The sequence below is a fragment of the Limanda limanda genome, chromosome 18 (assembly GCF_963576545.1).
Source record: "Limanda limanda chromosome 18, fLimLim1.1, whole genome shotgun sequence".
Lineage (NCBI taxonomy): Eukaryota > Metazoa > Chordata > Actinopteri > Pleuronectiformes > Pleuronectidae > Limanda > Limanda limanda.
This window is the reverse complement of record NC_083653.1, coordinates 7,884,745-7,908,793: the sequence shown is the minus strand read 5'-3', so window position 1 is coordinate 7,908,793 and position 24,049 is coordinate 7,884,745. Positions and strand designations below refer to the sequence as shown.

The window sequence follows — 24,049 nt, the reverse complement described above, 5'->3', positions numbered from 1 at the left end:
TACTGCTGAGTTGACCTTTCCTCTTGTCCAACTCTCTACATTGTACCATTGACCTTGTGTTAACTTATACTATAACAAAAGTTAAAACTTGGAATAATTAAAGACATCGAGGTGGGGAATTACAGATAAACAGCGCCATCTACTGCTGAGATGTACAAAGACCAGAGGCGGGGAAAACTATGGAAGTCCTCAACCTGGGTAAAAGTACAACTGAATGTCCCCTGACAAATAATGATATGTAATGAGTATTAATTACCTGAAGATTGTACTTGTGTCCTATTTACTTTCCACTACAGAAGCAGACAAGTGTCGTCCACATTTCTTTATTTATCTACCACATCATTTTTTTTCAAAACACACACATCAGAGCATAGAAAAAGTCAAATGGTGTAAAAATATTACTGTGTTACTGCAACATAAGAACGATACATGCATAATAGAGAGAAATATTATCAGTGTTGATATATTTACAATCAAGTGTAACTGTTTAACTCCTGGATGATATTCAGATATTTATACATTTTTAGAGCTTTAGCAATATAAAATACATAAAAACGCCTCCAGCATACATACATCGTGTTGTCACTCTCGTATAAAAGCATGAAAGCAACGTGTGGTTACAGTGCGATGCCCGACGTACAAATAGCTTTAAGTGTAAACAACTCAGAGATGACCGTGAAAGTTCGAGTGTAATGTTGCACAGTTTTTAATCCTATTAGATGCTAGCTTGATAAACGTCTTTTTAAAATAAAATAAAACCCTGACGTTTCCGAGACCCATTAAATGTGAGACAACAAAAAATGTTAGCTGCAGTTGGAAATTTACCCTCAACCTGGCTGGTGATGTTACTATAATAGACCCAATGTAGAAGAAACAGGGACCACAGCAGATAAACAGCATTATCCCAACGTGATTATGTAATATATGACAAGATCCAAAAGCCAAATGCAAGATATATAAAATAAACTACACATTGGTATAACGGCACACGGTTCAAAAGGTAAACAGGAACAGAGATGTGGTCACAACAGGTGAGGAATCCGTTGCTTCTCTTCTAAAACGGCAGTAAGGGAAGTAGTGTAAGGCATAATGGTGTAACTCTTGCTTCGAAAATAATTATTCCTTTTTAGCGGGCTGCTCGATGAGTTTGCCCTTGTGGTACTTCTGTCCGATCCCATAGGGCACGTGTGCAGATATGGTTCCCATGTCCCTGGCGCCCTCGATGTGGAACATCTGGTCGTCAAAGTAGATGTGGGGCCGGATCTTCCCCAGCAGGGGGCCCTTAGGAGCGCCTGCCAGGAAGAGGGCCTCGTCGATCTCCAGGCCCCAGCTGCGCAGGGTCTTCAGGACGCGAGCCCCCGAGCTGGCGGCGCTGCGGGCCGTCACCAGGTAGGTGCGGATGGGACAGTTCAAGCGCTCGTTCTTGGCGTAGAACTTTCTCTGGAGCTTCCCCAGAGCCTCCAGGAAACACTTTAAAGGACCCTGGAACAGTCAGAGGATCAAGATAATTAACACAGATTCCAACAGAGGGAATGGGAAGACTAGTATAAAACCAATATTGTATTTCTATCTATAAAACATCACTAGCATAACGCGTTCTCTATCTCTTCACCATAACCTTAACCATTACAAACTACCTAACTCTGATCTAAACCTCATTCTACACCCTGAAGACACACACACACCCACACAGACAAAAATTCAGCTGTTGTTGTGAAGTCTTTACTTTCAGCTGAGCGGGTTTCTAAACCTGCCTGACAGCTCTTCATATACAGGACAATGCAAAACATAATTACTAAGAAGTCCATTTGAACTTCTGCATTTTTATGAAGAGGAACAGTTTATTCTGCAGGATCCGGTATAATTAAATTAAAGTAGAAGTGTAGGTTACCTGAGCAAGAGGTTTGTTCTCAAATTCCTTCTCGTGCTCAAAGAAAGTGTCCAGGCCGTGTTTCTTCACGATGATCTCAGACTCGTCGGAGAAGAGGACGGCGTCTCCGTCGAACGCCACCCGGAGCTGAGTGTCGCTCAGCTGACTCTGGGTGTCCATCGTAAACATCGTGGCTGCAGCGATTCCTGAGCGAGGGGAGAGGAGGCTTCACCTTTAATTTGATATCTTTTATACACAGTTCAGTAAAGTTCCTCGCCTACAAGACTACACTGGGTATTTAACAATAATAAGATTAATGTTCTAAGAACAATAATACAAATTATGACTTAATTTGTATATCACTTCTGATAAAAAGCAGCTTAATATACTTTAAAAGAAAAGGTAGTTAGAGAACATGGCAACAAAAGCAGAACAAATCAAAAAATAAAGGATGCCATCTTAAAAAATGTGTAAAAGCAATGATAAAAAATAAAAAGTTTAATCAAAGCAAAGGCTAGGATGAACTTAACGACCATGATTATAGGTGTTCACGAATATCGTACATGTGGACTTACATTACACTGCTGACCAATCACACAATGTCTGTCTGTCTATCTATCTATCCATCTATCCATCCATATATCCATCTATCTATCTATCTATCTATCCATCCATCGATCTATCCATCCATCCATCCATCCATCCATCCATCCATCCATCTATCCATCCATCCATCTATCCATCCATCTATCTATCTATCCATCCATCCATCCATCTATCTATCTATCTATCTATCTATCTATCTATCCATCCATCGATCTATCCATCCATCCATCCATCCATCCTTCTATCTATCTATCCATCCATCTATCTATCTATCTATCCATCTTTCTATCTATCTATCTATCTATCTATCTATCTATCTATCTATCTATCTATCTATCTATCTATCTATCTATCTATCTATCTATCTATCTATCTATCTATCTATCTATCTATCTATCTATCTATCCATCCATCCATCCATCATCTATCTATCTATCTATCCATCCATCTATCTATCTATCATCCATCTTTCTATCTATCTATCCATCCATCCATCTATCTATCTATCTATCTATCTATCTATCTATCCCTGTGAAACAACATTTTAGAGATTTGTTGGAGACAAATCGGAATTCCACACGTCTCCTGTGATGATAAGCTGTGACCAAAACGTGTTATAAACACCAGTACGCGGGTTAAAGCATTAGCTGGTGTGAAGTCTGTCCATGTGCAGGTCAGATCCAGTCTCATCTGACCTGCTTCAGGCTGCGTGAATAGCATCACTTGTTCTGTATGTGGGCGGCTGTGGGCGTGAACACCGATTTCTCACATTTTCAGATGTTGAATGTGAGTTTTATCAACAAAAACATGTTAATTAATCAGTCAAATATTTTTGTTAAAGCCAGATAGATTCAGCTGAAAGTGAAAGATAAAAGATTTTTAAGAACCTGGAACCAACTGCTATCTGCCAGTGATTTTTTTCCCGTCACTTTTTGTCAATTGGCCTTTTAAAGATGAATTATTTTCAGTGTTTACGTCTCATGACCGTTTGTTTGGTGAGTTTTTAGATGACAGGGAGCCATAAATCATACGCCGCCTTCCTTCTTGCTGCACAGTGTGCGGTCGGGATTCCTCCAAACAGTGTGAATGAGTCAGCCACTAAGTCAACGTGCGAGTGTGTAAATATCAGCGAGGTACGGAAACATCTCAAGGCTGCTGAGAGACGCTGATGTCGGGATCTATTCAAGATTCCAAACGGTGTCAGAGAAGGTCGCGTTTAATAGAAGTTCTGATTATTCATCCAGCAGCAGCAGCAGCTTACCTTGCTCTATGGCCTCTGTCACTTTCTCCCCGTCCTTGGAGAGGTACAGGTTGGTCAGGTAGGCCTTGAGGTAACCCACTGGGCTTTGGCCTCCGGTCATACAGAACCTCTCGATGGTCAAATCTGAAAGAACAAAAAAGCAAGTGGAAAGAAACCCCACTCTAATTACCCAGCTCCTCTTCGAATCTACAGTGACTAGACTGCAAACATCAGTGAATCAACGATGTTTGTTTCAGCCCGAAGCGTACCGTAGTGATTGATGCTGTTTATGAGGCGCACCCCGACTTGTGCGTGGTTGTTGGTCATCAAGACGATGTCAAACAGCTCCTCGCTGTCGGGGTAGAGCTCCCTCAGCCGAGCGTTGACGTTCATCAGCGCCTGTGTGAGAGGACGCAGAGATTCACATCAGACGCCCGGGTGTTGTGTCAACACGAGGTTACAAAGACTGGAACATCGCTACCACATGTCACAGAGATTCTGAAAAGAGGAACATCGAGGCAGTGAAACAACACAGACCCAACAGAACAGGCATCATCAGGGAGTTCTGCGCATCCTTGCATGGACGTGTATGACACTGGTGACTGGTCTTGTGATAAAAGATATGGCCAAAAAGGAAATTAGAGCAACTCTTCCATTCAAAAAAACAAATAAAACAAACAGAACAAAGCACTGGTGCAAAGGAAAGAATCCTCCTGCTACGAGCTGTGCACCAGCAGGTAACAGATCTGTTGTGTGACTGAGTCGTTGCGTTAACGGCTGCAATCACTCTTCCTGTGTCGTTTCCTTTCTCCCCCAGTGAAACTGCTCATGAATAAGTAGTGTTCTGGTGAGCATCACCAGGCCGGCACAATGCTCGGCTCTGAACATCGATCAAACCCGTGTGGGAAGTTGTAAAGTACTTTATCCTTCAAAACACAGCTTCCTGCTGAGGAATGCTGGAATTTCAGGGCTGGTTTGACAGCACTCAGGAGGAAGTGAAGCCGCTCTGAAGGCAAAGATGAGCGTTGAGGTTTTTAAGACTGATTTCTTTTTGGTTTCTTGTCCTGGCACTTGGGTAGAATTTGTATTAATCCGCGAGGAGCCTCTAGAAAATGAAAAGCTGGATAATATCTGACTTTTACAGAATAAACTGCCTGAAACTGAGGAGTGAACATCTGTCGATGATGAAGATAGACCAGGGCTGGGGGATAATACAATATCAGTAATTATTAGAATATTATTTTCGTTAATAGCAACAGAACAGTTTAGTTAAGACTGTGAACAAGATTACACAAAAACTACTTGCTGCATCTCTACAAAACTATCTGGAAGGATGTTGGACATTCTCAGTGTTTCTCCTCGGGATAAATCAATAGATGTTGATGAATATGAAATGATATTTATGACCGTGTGCAATTTGGTTCAGCTTGATGGGATGTCGGAGGTATGCGCTCTACTATGTGCCATTATACTTTCTACTATTTAAAGGAATCTGATTGTATATCTGTCGGTGCCAGGATACAAATACCTGCCCTTACACAACCTACTGGGGCGTGTCACCCACTAGGTGCAACACAAACTACACACTGCAGATCACCCACTACACATTCTACTCCATGTTTGTGAGGTGACTTATCAATTTGTCCACCATGCACAAAGTCCACAGGGTGGGGGTGGGGGGGGACCTGGGCCCCACCCTGCGGACACCTCTCCGGGCCACCGTACCTTGACGAAGGGGAAGGCGGCTCCTGGTTCCAGGGGCTCGGACTCGTGCTCCACCTGGTAGGCCACGTACTTCTCGACCCCCTCTTCCTCGTAGATCTTCCTCTCGGCCACCATGTTGAAGAGGGTGCGGGAGGACACGGCGATGGTGACGGCGTACTGCGGCTTGGGCTGGGAGGCAATGGAGGGGGGGACAAGAGGAGGTGAGAGGTGCAGAGCCAGCAGAGGGAAGGTTTCTGCCTCCTCCGATGGAAATACTCACAGGTCTGGGTTTGTTGCTTTTGAGCTTGTCAAAGAAAGCCTTGGCCTCGGCCCAGTCCTTCTCCTCGCCAGTGTCCTCGGCCCCACTGGGACTGGGAGGCGGGATCTCACTCATGGTTCTGCGGAAGGTGTCGGAGCGACTGGACTCGAGGAAGAGGAGGTGAAGAGGAGGCAGGAGGAGGTGAAGAGGTGGAAACTTTGCGGAAGTGCAAGAGGAGGAAAACCCCGGGGTGGGCGTGTCTTCGTGAAGTGACGTCAGCAGGTCGGTCGCAGTGGGGGCATCACTTCAGCCCGGGCGGGGTTTCGAATGTGGCCGGAAGTATGTGGACACCCCGGGGTGTGTGGAGTTTGAGCCTCTTTCCAAAAGTGAATCAAGTATCAAACGGTGTGTTCACATATTGGATGTTACGCAACACAATACAACACAAAACAGTCTGGGTTTGTCTATGAAAGTTCCCTCTGCATAAACATCTAGTTTCCCTCATAACACTGTAGATACAGATGAACGACATAAAGCCAAAACATCTGGATCCCCCTGCTGGCTGATGTGGTTCCTTTTACAACTGAGAAGGGTATAACAACAGAGATCAATACATAACATAATATCATTAAGTTACATGACATAATGTAAGATAAAGACAAAATAACATACGTAACATAATGTAACATTGTGTGGCCTACTGCAACCTAACGTCATATGACATAACATGACATGCCAAAGTAAAGCAACACAATATCAAAAATTACGTTAAATAACATAACTGACGTAACGTAACATAACATAGAGTCAGTGACTGTAACACAACATAGCATCACATCACACAATATAATGTTACATAACATACTGTAACCTAAGATAAGAAAAATAAAAACACAACATTACATAACATAACATAACATAACAGAATAACATAACCTTGCATAAGATACCAGGGCAACAGAGCAAAACATTACATAACATAACCTACTGTAGCATAACATAACATTAAAAAAACAACTTAACAAAACATGACAAACTAATGTATCACACTGTATCATAACATTGAATAATGTAACATAACATAATGTAACAAACTGTATCATAACATAATGTAACACGACATACTGTAGAATAACATAACATGACATTAAAAACACAACATAACATAACAAACCAATGTATCACACTGTATCATAACATTGAATAATGTAACACAACATAATGTAACGAACTGTGTTATAACATAATGTAACATAACATACTGTACCATAACATAACATTAAAAACACAACTTAACAAAACATGACATACTGTAGAATAACATAACATTACATTAAAAACACAACATAACATAACAACCCAATGTATCACACTGTATCATAACACTGAATAATGTAACATAACATAATGTATCATACTGTATCATAACATAATGTAACATGACATACTGTAGAATAACATAACATTACATTAAAAACACAACATAACATAACAACCCAATGCATAACACTGTATCATAACACTGAATAATGTAACATAACATAATGTATCATACTGTATCATAACATAATTTATCATACTGTATCATAACATAATGTAACATGACATACTGTAGAATAACATAACAACACATTAAAAACACAACATTACATAACAAACCAATGTATCACACTGTATCATAACATTGAATAATGTAACATAACACAATGTTACGAACTGTATCATAACATAACTTCTACGCTGCACCCTTATACAACCTGTCCTGTCCCCCCCCTCCAGTTGGTAGCGTCCGACACGAAGCATCATGGCGATGGACGGTGAGTACTGTGGTGTCCTGCGGGACTCGTGGTAAACTTTGAACGGGACGGACCGGGACCGTCGTGTAGAGAAACGACCAGCTGTCTCCTCCCAGTGTGTTGTTGTGGTTGTCCTGGTTGTTATTACGAGTTAGTAACCGGGTCCGCGGTGCAGCGCGGTGCTGGGACAGCAGCTACCTAGCTTCACGGGGCTGGTGATGGAGGGATGGAGGGATGGAGGGATGAGAGGAGCCACGAGCCGGAGGAGAGGATGCTGAGGCGGGCAGGAGGACCACACACAGCCCCGGTGCTCCGGTGGTCCCCATCACGCCTGTGAGGGGGGGAGATAATCGATTAGCACTCACTTCGTCAGTAGTGTAGTGATTGATTCATGAGTGATGGACAAATCACAACAGTGTCCAACTGCGGTACAGTGTACATGTGCTCTGCTACTGTTTAAGAACTAGATAACTTTGCGGATGAATATAGATTGATATCGATTTCACACAGTTACAGGTTGAGTTATTAATAATCAGTGCAGCGGATCCTCTGCTCTAATGGTCCCTGGGAACAGGTCAGATGGGGGGGTGAATGGGATCTGCATACAATGGCGGAAATGGTGATGGACATGTGTCTCCTCAGGGTTTGAAAGTGACCGGGACACCGTCATTGAAGAGCAGGCACGTGACCCGTCGCTGTGCTCGTCGTGTCACGTGGTGCCAAGTGTGCAGCGGGGTTGATGCTGTGAGACACCTGAGAGAGAGAGAGAGAGAGAGAAGAGAGAGAGAGAGAGAGAGAGAGACACCCGAGAGAGAGAGAGAGAGAGAGACACCTGAGAGAGAGCGAGACAGAGAAACCTGAGAGAGAGAGAGAGAGAGACATAGAGACGAGAGAGAGTGAGAGAGACAGAGACAGAGACAGAGACAGAGAAAGAAAGAGAGAGAGACAGTGAGAGAGAGAGACAGAGAGAGAGAGAGAGACCTGCTAGAAAGAGAGAGACCTGAGAGAGAGAGAGAGAGAGAGAGAGAATAGAAAGAGAGAGACCTGGGAGACATAAAGAGAGAGAGAGAGAGAGAGAGAGAGACATAGAGACACCTGAGAGAGAGAGACAGAGAGAGAGAGTGAGAGACCTGATAGAAAGAGAGAGACCTGAGAGACATACAGAGAGAGACCTGATAAAGATATAGATATTTCTTAGAGAGAGAGAGAGAGACCTGAGAGACCTGAGAGAGAGAGGGTGAGAGAGAGAGAGAGTGAGAGACCTGATAAAAAGAGAGAGACCTGAGAGACATACAGAGAGAGACCTGATATAGATAGTTCTGAGAGAGAGAGAGGGAGAGAGAGAGAGAGAGAGGGGGGGAGAGAGAGACCTGAGAGAGAGACAGAGAGAGAGAGAGAGTGAGAGACCTGATAGAAAGAGAGAGACCTGATAAATATATAGATAGTTCTGTGAGAGAGAGAGAGAGAGACATAGATACATAGAGTCCTGATAAAGAGAGAGATATACCTGACAGAGGTAGACAGAGAGAGACATAGAGACAGATAGAAAGAGAGAGAGAGACATAGAGACAGAGCGAGATAGATAACCCTGACTGTGACCCTGCCACTGGGCTCCTGATGCAGCACTCTCCTCTTCCTCTCCACTTCAGTCAATCCTGGTCTATTTGTACAGCTCATATTAACACATCACAATTTGTCTCACAAGGTGCAACATTCTCTGGACAAAACAACCCCCCCCCCCCCCCCAAAAAAAAACAACTATTAACAGGCGGAAAAAAGTAGAAACCTCAGAGACGGCAAAAGATGCTGCGTGTAACTGAGAACATCAACAAAATAACAGTATTTAAAAGATTGATCAGAAGAAACAGGAATTAACGGGAATATTCGGGAATTAACGGGAATATACGGGAATTAACAGGAATAAACTGGAAATGTTGTGGGTAATTTATACAAACTGTATTTACCTTGTCATATACAGACATAAATATAAACATTTTGTTTTGTCATAGGCTGATTTGAGCCCTGAGGAAACTTTGAGCACTTGACTATATGCTTCTGCATCGTTGTGTCATTCTTAACATAGGTCTTTGCACAGTACAAATGTACACAGCCTTTCCTTCTACATTGGATGGGGTTAAATCTCTCCACAGATGAGATAGTGCACGTGGCATTACTCTGTAGAATAAGATGAGAAAAAAGTTTGTAAAAAAACGCTAATGCAATGCCAGAGATATAAATAGTTAGCCAAACAATTGGAATCGTCTGTAAACATATTTTACAATTGATGGATAAATTAATGGAAATAGGCTAGATGAACAGGTGAACAATCCTCAATCAGCATGCTAATATGTTTTCCCCAGTAATATCATTGAAACTTACCTGACTAGTCCTGCACTCTACAGCAGGCCTCAATAGCCCTGCTGTAGAGTGAAGGATGCTGGGAGTTATCTGTGCATGTGATGGAAGAATGCACAGTGGAGGGTTGAATTCAACGTGCAGTGTGTGCTGCATTCTATACATCTTTAAAATAGATTTTTGAATGAGGTTCTATTGCTCAGCGTTTAATTTGCGTAGTTTTTTTTTTTTTCAAAATTCCCGAGCTAAACTTCCCATGGCAAGTTTCCGGCAAGTTTCCGGAAATTTACCGGAAACTTTCCGCCCCTTTGCAACCCTATTTGTGAATAAGAAGTATGAAAGTAGGTGTATTTTAAGTCAAGCGATCAGGATTCACCACCACATGGTTACTGTTTACAAAATTCATTTTTCTATGAAATGAGCTGGCAACCTGAAGAATGAATATGGCGAGTTTTGTATCATGCAATCACACAGTCCACATACGTCTTTCTTTAACTCCACGGGCAAATATTTTACAAAAAACAAGCTTCCCCCCAACTCTACTTTGCAAGGGCGCCGTCGCTGCATCCCGGGTTTAGCTCCGCCCACGACATGTGAGTGGTGAAAGAAATACAAATAAACCAGAGCATTTTCTCTCTCCCATTGCAAAAGACTGGGTGCAGCTCAGAGCATTCTCCTGTGCTGACACAGCACTTTGGAGGAGGGCTTGTTCTATGAGAGACAAGCCAAGACATCAGGGGGAGGGGGGGGTAAAGAAACTGGAATAACCACCAGGTCGTGTAATAGCATGTCAGTAAACTGTGCTGTCATGTAGTAGTGTGAATCCACTCGTTAGGATAGGGTTAGAATTAACACATCTATGTTTAAACCTTGCGGACGTGTGACGAGCGAATCTGGGATTCAGCAAAATGTTCGTTCCTAAATTATAGAAAGTAAAGAAAGCATGTTTAATTTCTGAACTCACTGTTCTTTAGCACAGAGTCGAGTTGACCTGTATTACAGGGAACATCTTATTGATGTTTTTAGCGATGATTAAAAATGACGTATATCTGCCTGTTAAAGATACCCTGTTAAACGTTTACTGATCAACAGCGCCCCCTGCAGCCACAATGTGATTAATTCGGTTGGGCAACATGTGCTCAAGGTATAACACATTTTAATGATGTGATCCATATTATATCTTTTGGTGGATTCAATTTAGAGAAAAAAAACAACAAGTACACCAAACTCTGTTCACAAATCATGATTTTTAAAAGATTCCTCGCTGAGTATTGGAGATAAACGCTGGTTTTTAATGACTTCTCAGTCTTTTTAACAGATTTACTCTGTGACTCTCAGTCAGCTCCACTCTTCTCACAGGAGATCGTACCCGCTCACCATAGTGAAGAACAGATGTTCAGGGAGCGGAGTGGGGATGAGGTCCGTGAATCATCAAACTCATTTAGAAGCTGCTGTTTCAAGGTGAAAAAGTTGTGTTGCTTTAAACATGAAGCTGAAACCAGGTTAGCTTAGTTTGTGGCTGAATGTTTTTCAGTCGCGGCATCGACCTTCTCATCCAACTACAAGAAAACAAAAAAAACCTTCCCATTTCCCAAAATGTCAAATTTTGAAATGACATTCCTCGATCGTGTGTTGTTCAATCTATTTCTACAAACACATCGGCGTAGTGGTAAATTGACATCAGCTGGATTTTCAAAATTACCCGTGTAATTGTGTTTTTTTCCGGTTGGTTCCAGCTAATCAGTTTTAATGTTTGCTGACATGATGCCCATCTGCTGGCTCCTCTTACCCGAGGCCTGAGCATATGTTTCTCCAGCCCACCAAATCATGTTTTAACCTCTGACTGCCGACTTTACACCTGTCTCTCTCTCCCAGGAGGGGGCCGAAACTGTGGTGTCCATGAGCTCGTCTGTGCCAGAAGAGGTAAGGCCCCCCCCCCCATTAGACCTCATCCCTGCACTCGAGCGTTTCAGTAAGCATGAATTCCTGCTTCTTTTTTCCCGCCCGCGCCCGACTCCGTATTACCCAAAGCTCTTAACCTCCCTATTTCCTGTGAATCTTCCCTGAAGTTTGGTGCAGATGCTCCACAAAGTTTCTCTATAGAGATCCCAGAAAGCACAATGTCTACGGGTGAATTATGCATGGCATATCAGGTTTTAGTTCACTTCAGCAAAAGTAGGCAGCTGTGTGTTCATGATTTATTCATGGTGGAGGTTTTGTTTTCGTATCAGAGCTCCATGTGTAAGCAACACTTCCAGATTGGCCACCTCCTTCTTAAACAAGCCTATAAACAACAGCAGAGTTAAATATGCAGCGGCCGTAAACTGGAATAAAAAGTCAACACATGAATAAATGAATGCAGGTTAAAAGTCCTAATGAGGAACTTTCGCGTGTTTTGTCGATTCTCCCTGATCTCATTATTACAGTCGTGTTTTCATGTTTATTCGTCAGCTTTCTGAAGTCGATACCAGAGAAGAAAACAGACAGATTGACTCCTGAGGCTCCTTTGAAACAGTGTCAGTTCATACGCTGTGAAAACACATTTATTTAGTTTTGTTCTTGTTATATTTTCTTGTTGATTCATTTCAGACACACAATTTGTACGTGCACACACTCGGGGTGAAAGATGGGTTGAAAGGCAGAGAAAGTGCAGGGGAAAAGAAAAAAAAATCCCACTTTAATCTGCTTCGCTATGAGTAACATCAGGCTCTTTCTGAGAACATAAAAAATGAGTGATCGCCGGCTGAACGATCCGAAAGGCCCGACTCGCTGCCACTCTACTTCCCGGCGTACGTTGGCGCAGGGGGTCAGGTTACCTCAGGTGTCTAAATTATTCAGCTGTCATCGACATTTACGGAGCAGGGCCGTGTATGAAGTGTCATCACTCCGCGGGGCACCGGGGGCCGTAAGCCGATCATTCCCGACTGAAGGAAGGAGGCGGCGGCGCCTGTGGCTGCAGAGGTCGTTCCGGCTCAATCGACCAGAGAGTCAGCAGCGAGAGAACCGATACGAACGCCTGGCGAGTGCTGGACGGCCGCTAAGTGAGAGGGATTTATTACACGTCGGATTAGTCCAGAGCACAACAGCTTTGTTTTTCCCTCCGCTGAGATCAGATCGTTGCAGTAGTGCTTTTCGGGAGCAGCTGTTTTTTGAATAGGATGTTCATTTAGAGAAGGTAAGCCTCTGCTGCCACGTCGCTCTCTCTCTTCTCTTCCTCTTCGATCAGCTTAGCAGTCTGCAGCAGGCGGCCTCAGTTGACAGGCTGCAGTGGTCGCAGCCTGTTGCCATGGTGAAACAAGTCTGTCCATAATAAGTTCAGTTCGACAAACTATGTTTTTTTTCCCTCCTCTTGTCACCTGCTGCAAACAACATGTTGCAATATAACGTTTGAGCTGTTTCTGCTTCACCAGAGGCATCTTCCTGAAATGTACCAGCATGGCTTTTCAAGAAGCTACAGCCAATGATTATTTTATCATGGCCGAATGTTTTCTTCATTGATCAATTAACTGTTTGGAAAATTCCCCTCACAATTTGATCTAAATCCAAGTGAATGTCCTCTAAAAGCTTATTTTGTCCAACTAACAGCCACAAACCCATAATGAACAATTTAGCATCACATAAGAGGAAGATAAAAGGGAAAACCGCATTTGAGAAACTATAAAATGGGATTTTTACTTGAAAAATTATCGACTAATCTATTCAGCTGTACTTGTTTATTTATCCAACCTTTATTTAACCAGAAATGCACCAAAAACAACAACAGTATCCTTGTTAAGACAAGCAGCAAAAGTAATGAGTTACAACAATGCAATTATACACCACAAATTAGAAGTAGATATAGATACATACCACCACCAAGGCCTGATCGTCTCCTCACATTCAATCAAGCTGCACCGAATTTCAAACGCTCATAGATTATTTTAATAGGATCCATAAATGACTCACTGGGAAAAACTGTTATTGTTGTAATCTTCCTTAAAAACAAACAAACAGAGCGATGAAAACAAACATATCCCAAAATATCACAACCCAGAAAGGAGCGAACATGAGGCCTTAAAGCTGAACACGAGACAAATGATGATGAATAATGTAAATATAAACATAAATGTAAATCTTTCCTGCAGTGTTTATTCTGTAAAATCAGAGTTTTCATATCAGCAATCATAACCACAGCTGGAGGATTTTTAATTGGCCAACCAGTGAATCAATCCTGAGAGCTCTGACCCGTCGTGTGGCTCAACCTTTACTTCCCCAGCTGCCCTTTCCTCTGAGCCGCTCGCTCTTTAGAAACACCGTCCGTGGTGGTGTGTGTCTGTGCTGGAGCCCATTAAGTGCAGCAGGCCCTGGGCGTTTTCACCGGCTTTATACCGAGTTTCAGTCAGACTCGTTCCCTTTGAGGCCGTCGTAAAAATAGCACCTCAGCAGCGGCGGTGGGCTGCGTGGCTCCATGCAGTACGGCTTGGCCTACATACAGTGTTCGCTGTAGATCCTATCTGATGTGTCTTTGAAGTGGAAGAACCACCGCGCTGCTAATGCTTCCCTGACAAGGCAACATTTAGGGAGTTTGATTCCAAAATAAGACGTCTTATCATCAAACCAAATTATTTATGGAATCCAAGGAGAGTTGTTTACAGCCTTAAAAGTATTTTTGTTCCAAATAGTCTTTTTTTAAACCTTGCAAGCCGTCTCTTTTTCTTTTTCTTTGCAGCCATGGGAGCATTTCTTTCTGTGTTTTGAATTTGCAATCTTAACTGCTGCATATCTCCATGATCAGTATTGCTTCAGTTCTGTCTTTTGTCTAATTTCTGTTCAATGTCTCTTTTTCTGTCTGTCTTCCCTTCCCCCGCCCCTCATCCCTCCTTCTTTATTTCTGTTCTTCTTCTCCTCCTCAGTCTCTCCTGAGCTTCTGGGTGTCCTGTCTTCCATATCAGCCTTCATGGCGTTGATGGCTCTGTTTTTTCTTTACCTCAGCAACAAGCTGTCAGTGGGGGGTCCCGACGATCTGTCACAGCTCAGTGGTTATAACAGCACACAGCCAGGTACTTCACACACTGTGGCTGCATCTACACACACCTGAGGGTGACTGCTGCTGAGATTCAGTCCTTTAAACCCTCAGATGTCTCAAATGTTACCGAAACAAAATGTTAAACTTAAACCCACAATTCATTTAGCCACCTTCAAGTTATTTGATTTATTCACACGACAGAACATGATAGAAAACACTTCATTAAAGGTGACCCTTTACATTGAACTTATGGAATGAAGTTACATGTAATTGACATACATACAGTCACAATTTTAGACATGATTATATTTATTATATTGATATTATTTATCACAGAATTCCACAGGAAGAAGTTTGTATCTCAGGATTTAACATGGAAATTAAAATACCATCATAGCCGATAGAACTGACGTCCAAAGTTGTAAAAATGTAAAATAAAAAAATACAAATAGTGAAGTAATAGACCCTGTGTGAGATGTTTTATATCTTTACAACATTCAGGTGCATGTGTGTGTGAGTCTGAGCTCACAGTGTGACGCTGCTAACAACCACATGTCCGTGTCAGTGCCTCTAATGAGCTGATCTAGCGTCCAGCGTGGCGACGAGATCCCCGGCTGAGAGATGGCCTTCTTCAAGAGCTTCCAGCAGAACCTCCCCTCTGTTAACATCTCCTCCATCTTGGACTCGGTCACCAGCCGCGTGGACGACCTGGCCACCGCCGTCAGCGATGCCACCTACGCCGTCAGCGACCAGCTCTCGGAGCAGGTCACCACTGTCATCAAGAAGGTGCACGAGGAGGAAGACGGGGAGAGCAACGGCAGCGGGCAGGGGGCCGCTCAGACCTCCAGCGCACAGGAAGGGAAGGGCGGCGTGAAAAGCATGTGGCCAATGAGCAGAGACGCTGACACAAGCAGCACGGCTTCAAAAAACAACCAGACCGGCGACTCAGCGGAGGGCGAGCGCACCCAGAGCCAGATGGAGTGGGAGTGGAGGGACGGCTGCTGGCGGGTCAAAAAGACGGAAGCTGAGTTGGCAGAGGAAGAGAGGAAGAAGAAAGAGGAGAAGGAACTGCAGGAGAAGAGAGAGCAGAGGAGGAGAGAGAGGAGGGAGAAGCAGCTCGAGAAAGAGGCTGAGAGAAAGAAAGAGGAGGAGCGAGAGGGAGAGGAAGAAGCTGAGGAGAAAACGGATGAGGGTCCTGCAGAAGGTAGAAAGATGAGTGATGGCGAAGACCAATCGGCTGCTCAGCAGGGGGCGGAAGAGAGTGCTGACACTCCCCGTTCACCTGAAACTGAAAGCAGGACGAGAGAGAAGAAGCCAAAAGAGGAGGGAGAAGAGGAGGAAGAGGTGGAGAACGGCGTGGAGAGAGAGGGGGACGATGAGGAGGAGGCGGAGCTTCCTGTGCCTCCGTCAACGGTAAAGAAGAAAAAGTCCGACAAGAAGAAGAAGAAGGGAAAGGACGCAAAAGAGGATTCAAAGAAACCAGGAAAAGCCTCAGATGTGGAGAAAAAGAAGGAGAAAGGAAAGAAGGGCAAGAAGAAAAAGAAAGGCAAGCAAGGTCAGAGGGTGTGCCGCTACTCTTCCACCACCTCTTTGGATTTCTTCTTCTTCTCCTGTTGATGTGAAAATGAAATCTGAAGCTTTAATCCTGAATCTTTCCTGAGTGTTGTGTGAAAGTCTCCTGCTCTCCTCAGGCCTCACACTGGTTTTGTGACATGAATGCAAAGTGTGACCCGGAGCGTCTGTGTGCTGTGTGCAGAGGGAGTTCTTCCATCAGACAGCGAGGAGGACCGAGGCCTGGAGGCGACGGCCCAGCAGAACACCACGTCAGCGTGGAGCAGCGAACGCAAACAGCCCAGCGAGCGGGGGGGCTACAGCAGCGAGGCCTCCAGCGAACACGGTGAGAGAACGAACACGGACAAGAGTCATTTATGAAAACAGTGTACAGACTAAAATGTTTATGTTTATGATGTAGAGATCAGTATGTCCGTCTGTACCGCAATAAGACTGTACAAATCCTCTACCTCTGTCAGAGCCACATTCACAGAACTGCACTAAACCTGTCTCCTTGCACTGTGTACCCTGTACAACACTCCGCTCCATATACACTTACTTCACATCATATGTGATATGTGTTAATATAAACCATATTGATATTATATATCATTTTATACAATAATATTGTCTTTTGCACACTCTATCTACATATTCTTACACTCATTGTATATTATATTATCTATTGTATAGTCAAATACTTATATTTATACCTCTACTATATATCATATCATATAATATCATACTCTTTGTATATTCTTTGTATATATAAGTCTATATACACATATTTATACATGTGTACATGTTATTATATTTACTGTTATTATTATATATACTGTTGCTGCCATTATTACTATATACTGCTATTATATTGGTATAATTATCTATCATATATATATGTATTATGTTATATTATATACTATATACTGTACTATTTTTATATACTGTCTAACAATAACATTACCATCATATCATCAGTACTATTACCATCATCTTGCCACTGCACCTTATCTACCTATTTATCTTGTGTTTCTGTTTTTATTCTTTCTACCTCAATATTTTTAATTTTATTCTATTGTATTCAAATATACCGGTTGCTATGACGACTTAATTTCCATTCTGGGATGAATAAAGTAATCGATCTATCTATTTTCGGAGAACAACTCTCCAACAATAGAACAGTCTCCTTAAATACAATCAAAGTGCACACACTCACCAGTTCCCTAATTTGTTACGATCAATATCCGTGAATTTTTTCTGGGGAAATCAGAGAAAATGTCAAAGAACAGCAGATCCTGGATCCGCCCCCTTATATCAGCACAGAAAAGATGATGTTATGCATCGTACAACAATACACAAGATGCCCCATTCGTAATGAACACAACAATACATGTGATGATGGACAAAACTTGACAATAACTTCGAATTGAGCTGTATATATATTTTTTTAGATATATACATTTTTATTTTCTATTTTAAATTTTTTATAATCTATTTTATACTATTTCTATTTCATATTTTTGGTTGTAATTATTGAGCATTGCTAGAAGAGAGCCTGTGACTCAAGCTTTGCATTGCCAGCGACTGCTTCATGTTATTGTTAGGGCTGGGCAAGTTAACTCGTTTTAATCGAGTTAACTCAAGTGATGAGTTAACTCGATTGTTTATCCGCCAATTATTTTCTTTTTTCCTGTTCTGCAGCAGTCAGCAACAGACTTTCACAAAATAAAAGCCTGACTTTCACAATAAAACAATAAATAATCAAACCTGAGTTAATGCGAGATAAGATAATTAATCGAGTTAACTCATCACTTGAGTTAACTCGATTGAAACGAGTTAACTTGCCCAGCCCTAGTTATTGTGCATTTGATAATAAAAATCTTGAATCTTGAATCTTGAATCACAACCTAGTGAAGACCTGCGTCCGTCACAACGTCACCGTGGCTCTGACAGCACGTTGCATACAGAATGAGTTGCTCTGTCTCCAGTGACACTTCTTCACTTCTTCCATATCACATGACTTCTTCTGTTTCCCTCTGTGTCACGAAGAAGCAGCCGACAGCGTCCAGAGGGTGAAGAAGGATTCGTCTCTCAACGAGCTGCAGCCTCCTCCGTACCAGGACAAGGGCTCGGCCCCCCGCGCGTCCTCCCGCTCGGAGCGAGGGGTCCGCAGGGGGTCGCCCCCCCAGCGCCGCGACAGCCCCCCCGGCTCCAGTGAGGCCAGTGGGGACCAGGACACGGAGAGCTACCTCAACAAGGGCTGTGAGGAGGATATACCCAGTGACAGCACAGCAGTTCTGGGACCTGAGGTGAGATCAGAGCTGCAGAAAGGTTTATTTTTTTCAGGAAACACAATCAGATCACTTCACACTCACTCCTCCCCCCTCCCCCTCCCTCAGGATGGCTGTGATCTCCAGCTCCCCACGGCCTACGAGCCGGAGCCCCTCGCCAAATACGGAACGCTGGACGTCGCCTTCGAGTACGACTCCAGCGAGCAGTGGCTGGCGGTCACCGTCACCGCGGCAACAGACATCCCGGCCCTCAAGCAGACAGGGAACATCTCGTGGCAGGTCCACCTGGTGCTGCTGCCGACCAAGAAGCAACGGGCAAAGACCGGCGTGCAGAAGGGTCCGTGTCCCATCTTCACGGAAACATTCAAGTTCTCCCGAGTGGAACAGGAGGCGCTGGGGGACTACGCCGTTCGATTCCGCCTGTACAGCATCAGGCGCATGAAGAAAGAGAAGGTCCTGGGAGAGAAGGTGTTCTACCTGACTAAGCTCAACCTCCAGGGCAAGATCGCTCTTCCTGTCACGCTGGAGCCCGGCTCCGAACTCGCGGTGAGAACACTTTGTGAATTCATATTTTGCACTATGCGCAAACTAACCTCCAGTCCAAAAGCTGCTCAGCTCACATGGCCGAAAAGTTCTTTATAGAAGCTGGTGACCTGATTTCAATTCAAATTCTTCAGTTACGACTAGGGTTGCAAAATTCCGGGAATATTCAAAGTTGGAAACTTTCCATGGGAATTAACGGGAATTAACGTAAATATACGGGAATTAATGGGAATTAACGGGAATTAACGGGAATAAACTGGAAATGTTGTGGGTAATTTATACTAACTGTATTTACCTTGTCATATACAGACATAAATATAAACATTTAGTTGTGTCATAGGCTGATTTGAGCCCTGAGGAAACTTTGGGCACTTGACTATATGCTTCTGTATCGTTGTGTCATTCTTAACATAGGTCTTTGCACAGTATTTACACAGCCTTTCCTTCTACATTGGATGGGGTGAAATGTCTCCACACATGAGATAGTGCACGTGGCATTGTTCTGTAGAATAAGATGAGAAAAAAGTTTGTAAAAAAACACTAATGCAATGCCAGAGATATAAATAGTTAGCCAAACAATTGGAATAGTCTGTAAACATATGTTACAATTGATGGATAAATGAATGGAAATAGTCTAGATGAACAGATGAACAATCCTCAATCAGCATGCTAATATGTTTTCCCAGTAATATCATTGAAACTTACCTGACTAGTCCTGCACTCTACAGCAGGCCTCCATAGCTCTGCTGTAGAGTGAAGGATGCTGGGAATTATCTGTGCACGTGATGGAAGAATGCACAGTGGAGGGTTGAAACTCAACGTGCAGTGTGTGCTGCATTCCATACATCTTTAAAATAGATAGATAGAATTTTTCAAAATTCCCCAAATTCCTGAGCTTAATATTCCCGTGGAAAGTTTCCGGAAAGTTTCCGGAAAGTTTCCGGAAATTTACCGGAAACTTTCCACCCCTTTGCAACCCTAGTTACGACTCTGAACCATGGTGGACGTTTGTGCTTTGTCTCTCAGGGTTGCGGCTCCGTGGTGAGTGTGTCCCGCAGCGCAGGAGCTATGACCTACCGCTCCACCGAAGACTCGTCCCTGCCCGAGATCCTCCTGGGTCTCATCTACAACTCCACCACGGGAAGGTTATCTGCCGAGGTCATCCAGGGAAGCCACTTCAAAACCACAGCGTCCGACAAGCCCGTCAGTAAGTGCCCGAGCTGAAGCAAGGTCCCAGTGTGCCGGTGTGAATGAGCTGCAGAGCGAGATTCCTCTTTTGTAATGTCTCCGACTTTCATGGCAATTGTTCTGGCAAAGAAACAAAAAACAAGTGAAGCACAATTCAATTTAGATGTTTCCTGACAACGTGAAATAACCACAATGCCAAAGCAATTGCTTCTTATCAGAGTTTCCTATGAAAGCGAAACTTTCTGGTCTGTATCTCAATCTTCCATCTGCTGGATCTGACTGCTGCCTGTCTTTCTTCTTTCCAACCTTGTGTGTGTTTGTGTGTGTGTGTGTGTGTGTGTGTGTGTGTGTGTGTGTGTCACAGATGGTCTGTTTTGTTGTATAAAACACTTTGTAGGAGGACAGCTTTATATCATGAGAGGTAAGTCAACCGTGCGTTTCTTTTAATCTTTGGATGAAAATATTATTTTAGCTGAAAACGCCACATACTTCTGTTTCCATCTGGTGCATAAATAAGGAATAAAACACTGCTGGTATTTAATCCTCAAAAAGTCTCACCATAATAACATCACATTAAAGGAGACACATGAATTCACTTTTTATTTCATTTTCATTTTGAATGTAAAATTTTGGAGTTTTGTAACACGGCCTCTCAGGGAAAATCACCGGGGTTTGGAGCCTCATTTCAAACCATCATTTCCCCCAGTACTCATGTTCCACCACTTGATGGCACTCTCTCATCGCTCTCCCTCTTCCTCCTCCTCCTCCTCCTCCTCCCCCTCAGACACCTACGTGAAGCTGACCATGCTGGACTCCAAGGGGAAGGAGATGTCCAAGTGCAAGACGGCCGTGTGCCGCGGGCAGCCCAACCCCACCTACAAGGAGACCTTCATGTTCCAGGTGGCGCTCTTCCAGCTGTCCGAGGTGTCCCTGGTGGTGTCGGTGTTCTGCCGCCGCAGCAGCATGAAGCCCCGGGAGAAGCTGGGCTGCGTGACCCTGGGCCTCAGCAGCTCGGGCGAGGAGCAGCAGGCCCACTGGACGGAGATGAGGGACGCCGAGGGCCAGCAGGTCTGCCACTGGCACACGCTCTCCGACACATAGGGCGGAGATTCACAGAGACTCCGATCAACAGCATTCCCTGCACGTGCAGAGCTGGAGGCCGAGCTGGAGGCACCTTGTGAGTTGTGTGTGTGTGTGTGTGTGTGCGTGTGTGTGTGTGTGTGTGAGGACAGGCTTGGGCTCCTATCTTCACTGCCAGAGACGAGCACCCTTTAATCTGCCTCTTCTCTTCCGAGGCCGTCTTCCTGACTGCACCAGTGGGGGGGGGGGGGGGGGGGTCACCTCCAGCTCCGGCCTCTTTATTGACAGGAACAGACTAAAGAATGAGTTTCTGCCGAATCTGCATGTACACTCACTGTTTACAGGACAATATTAAAAGAACACTTTTTCCCCAAAAGACATTTCCCCCCCCCCCCTATCTGTGAAACTTGGACCAAAGAGCTCGATCCAGGACGAACAAAAGGACTTCTCTGGACTCCAGCTGCCACCAGCACACCAGACATGTCTCCAGCAGTCGCAGCCATTGACCAGAAGAGAACTTAAAGAGAAGACTGTTACTAAAGGCCTAACTACATGCTGCAGCTACGCTCACAAGCTTTGTACCGTTTGTTTACATGCACGACATTATGCAAGATCCATTCATCTGTGTTCCCCCTCGTTTTTATGTTTTTTGGATGATCAGTCAAAGCGTTTACCAGTTGTTGGGGGTGTGTGTGACACAAGGACAGATTTGTTGTTTTTCGGCGTGGTCATAACTCTGTACACTGTGCCTCTGGTATCAAAGAGCAGCCGGCCTGCCTGTGTAATTCAGATTGAGCCTGTTTTACCATCCAGCCTTCTGACACCTCAGCCGTGTTCATTCGTGTAGAAACACGGTGCTTCCCGCTGAGGAGGAATATGCAAACGCCGCCTGCGCTTTAGTCCCATAAAGCCGTCAGTTTCTCGGAGGCGCCGCTGGTGACAGCCTCAGCCCGCGCTCGCTGGGAAGTGGGAAAAATGAAAATACAGGAAAGGGTAAATCCTATCTGCTCATCACGTGTGAACGGACGATGTAGCAGTATAAAAAAAAAGACTTAATCAGACGAGCAAGAACGGTGATAAATCTGCGCCTTCACCTGGAACGTGTCGGCATCAAATAAAAAGCTATGAGTCAGAAAATCCCCCCCAAACTTGTAAAAGATGGCACCACCACCACACCCACCAGTAAGAACCAAACCCTCTCCCCTCCTGAAGCAGAGGAGAGGAGGATGAACTCCTCTTTCTCTTCTTCGCCCCTGTGATCTCACAGCAGTCCTCTGAGCTGGAGATGCTGCACCTCGGTCCTCTCCCTTTATTCATCATGAGATTATTTCTGAGGATTTGATGAAAACCAGATGTGTAGCATTCCTGCGACATAGACAACTGGCCGAAAACAGGGAATGACAGCCACCGAGAGGGGGGGGGCTTCTAACACAAGTTGGGCTCGGGCGTGTTTTTGCTCTCAGCTCAATTTGTGCATAAACCAGCTTTTAAAACCATGAAGTTCTGACACGTTTGTGGGAATCCATGTCCTGAATCCAGGGAGATGAGGAGGGGAAGCAGCTCCTCTGGCTTCTGGAGACCTGATGTCACTTTGAGGCTGCAGAGGTTTACTGCTGAAACACAATCCCCCTCGTAAAAATAACACACATTTTTTACGTCCCCTTTTTTCTTCCACCCTGAGATAAACGAGACGTAATGTGTTTGAGCTTCAGCGGTGCTGCTAGGCAGATTTTATTAACTGTGGACACAACCTCAATCTGAGCTGCGTATTAAATTGATTAATATGAGAGTTGTTCCATTTATTCCTTTAAAATACTCTGTGCATTTAAGGGTTAATCATCTCTAACTAAACAAAAGGTGCAGCGTAGGCCATTAAAACAGGAAGGTAGTTTTATTTATTTAATGTTCTGCATATGCTGGTCAGTACTAATGGTTCTCAGTATTATTAATGTGATAAATTATACATATTAAACGCAGTAGTTTTGTGTAGACGATAAAATCCACCTAACAGCCCCGTGAACCACATAAATTTACTTGTTTCTTTGGGTGTAAAGAATCAAGAATAAATCTGGCATTATTTTCATTTGTAATTACCATCTATGCACGAATCAATTCTAAGCTTCTATCGTCTTCCAACATTACTTCCATTTCAGCCAATTTCCTAGTTTTTCATCCCTATTTATATATTTATACATCATATCCATTTTTCATATGAAGTATTCCTGGAGATTTAGAGATTGTAAGCAAACGAAATGGGCTTTTAAAAATAAGTTATGTACTGTATGTTCTTGCAGAATATCATTGAATAAACTAAGGGTTTTTATTTCCGATTGGCTGCTTCCCTCTGTGAGCGAACGCGTGATCAATCATGTGACCACTCGAGTTGCTCTTGAAGTTGATTTAACACACACACACTTCACAAAGTTTCTCACACTCATCCAACCACTTAGGGCTCTTTGTTCTTCGGAGTTTAAATCAAGTTCCCTGTTCAATATACTCATTTTAATACAAATCCAGGAATGTGCTCACGAGAGAAGAATGAGGACAAAAGTCGGATCAAG

At 43.7% G+C, this 24,049-nt stretch overlaps 2 protein-coding genes across 2 annotated transcripts; one reads left to right on the top strand and one right to left on the bottom strand.

Annotated features, from left to right (window-relative positions):
* Window positions 1–319: 319 nt before the first annotated feature.
* LOC133024422 (cytosolic 5'-nucleotidase 1A-like) lies at window positions 320–5,900 on the bottom strand. Its single transcript, XM_061091525.1, has 6 exons — window positions 5,701–5,900; window positions 5,442–5,609; window positions 3,986–4,115; window positions 3,738–3,860; window positions 1,892–2,076; window positions 320–1,482 (listed from the first exon to the last, which is right to left on the bottom strand). The coding sequence occupies exons 1-6, from the start codon at window positions 5,812–5,814 to the stop codon at window positions 1,117–1,119; spliced, it is 1,086 nt and encodes a 361-aa protein (XP_060947508.1). The 5' UTR covers window positions 5,815–5,900; the 3' UTR covers window positions 320–1,116.
* A 9,556-nt stretch (window positions 5,901–15,456) lies between these two features.
* LOC133024743 (synaptotagmin-14-like) lies at window positions 15,457–21,509 on the top strand. The gene is made up of 7 exons (XM_061091912.1): window positions 15,457–16,390; window positions 16,592–16,732; window positions 18,442–18,695; window positions 18,786–19,223; window positions 20,247–20,427; window positions 20,773–20,829; window positions 21,193–21,509. Exons 1-7 carry the CDS (start codon window positions 15,457–15,459, stop codon window positions 21,507–21,509), a joined length of 2,322 nt encoding a protein of 773 aa, XP_060947895.1.
* Window positions 21,510–24,049: the final 2,540 nt, after the last annotated feature.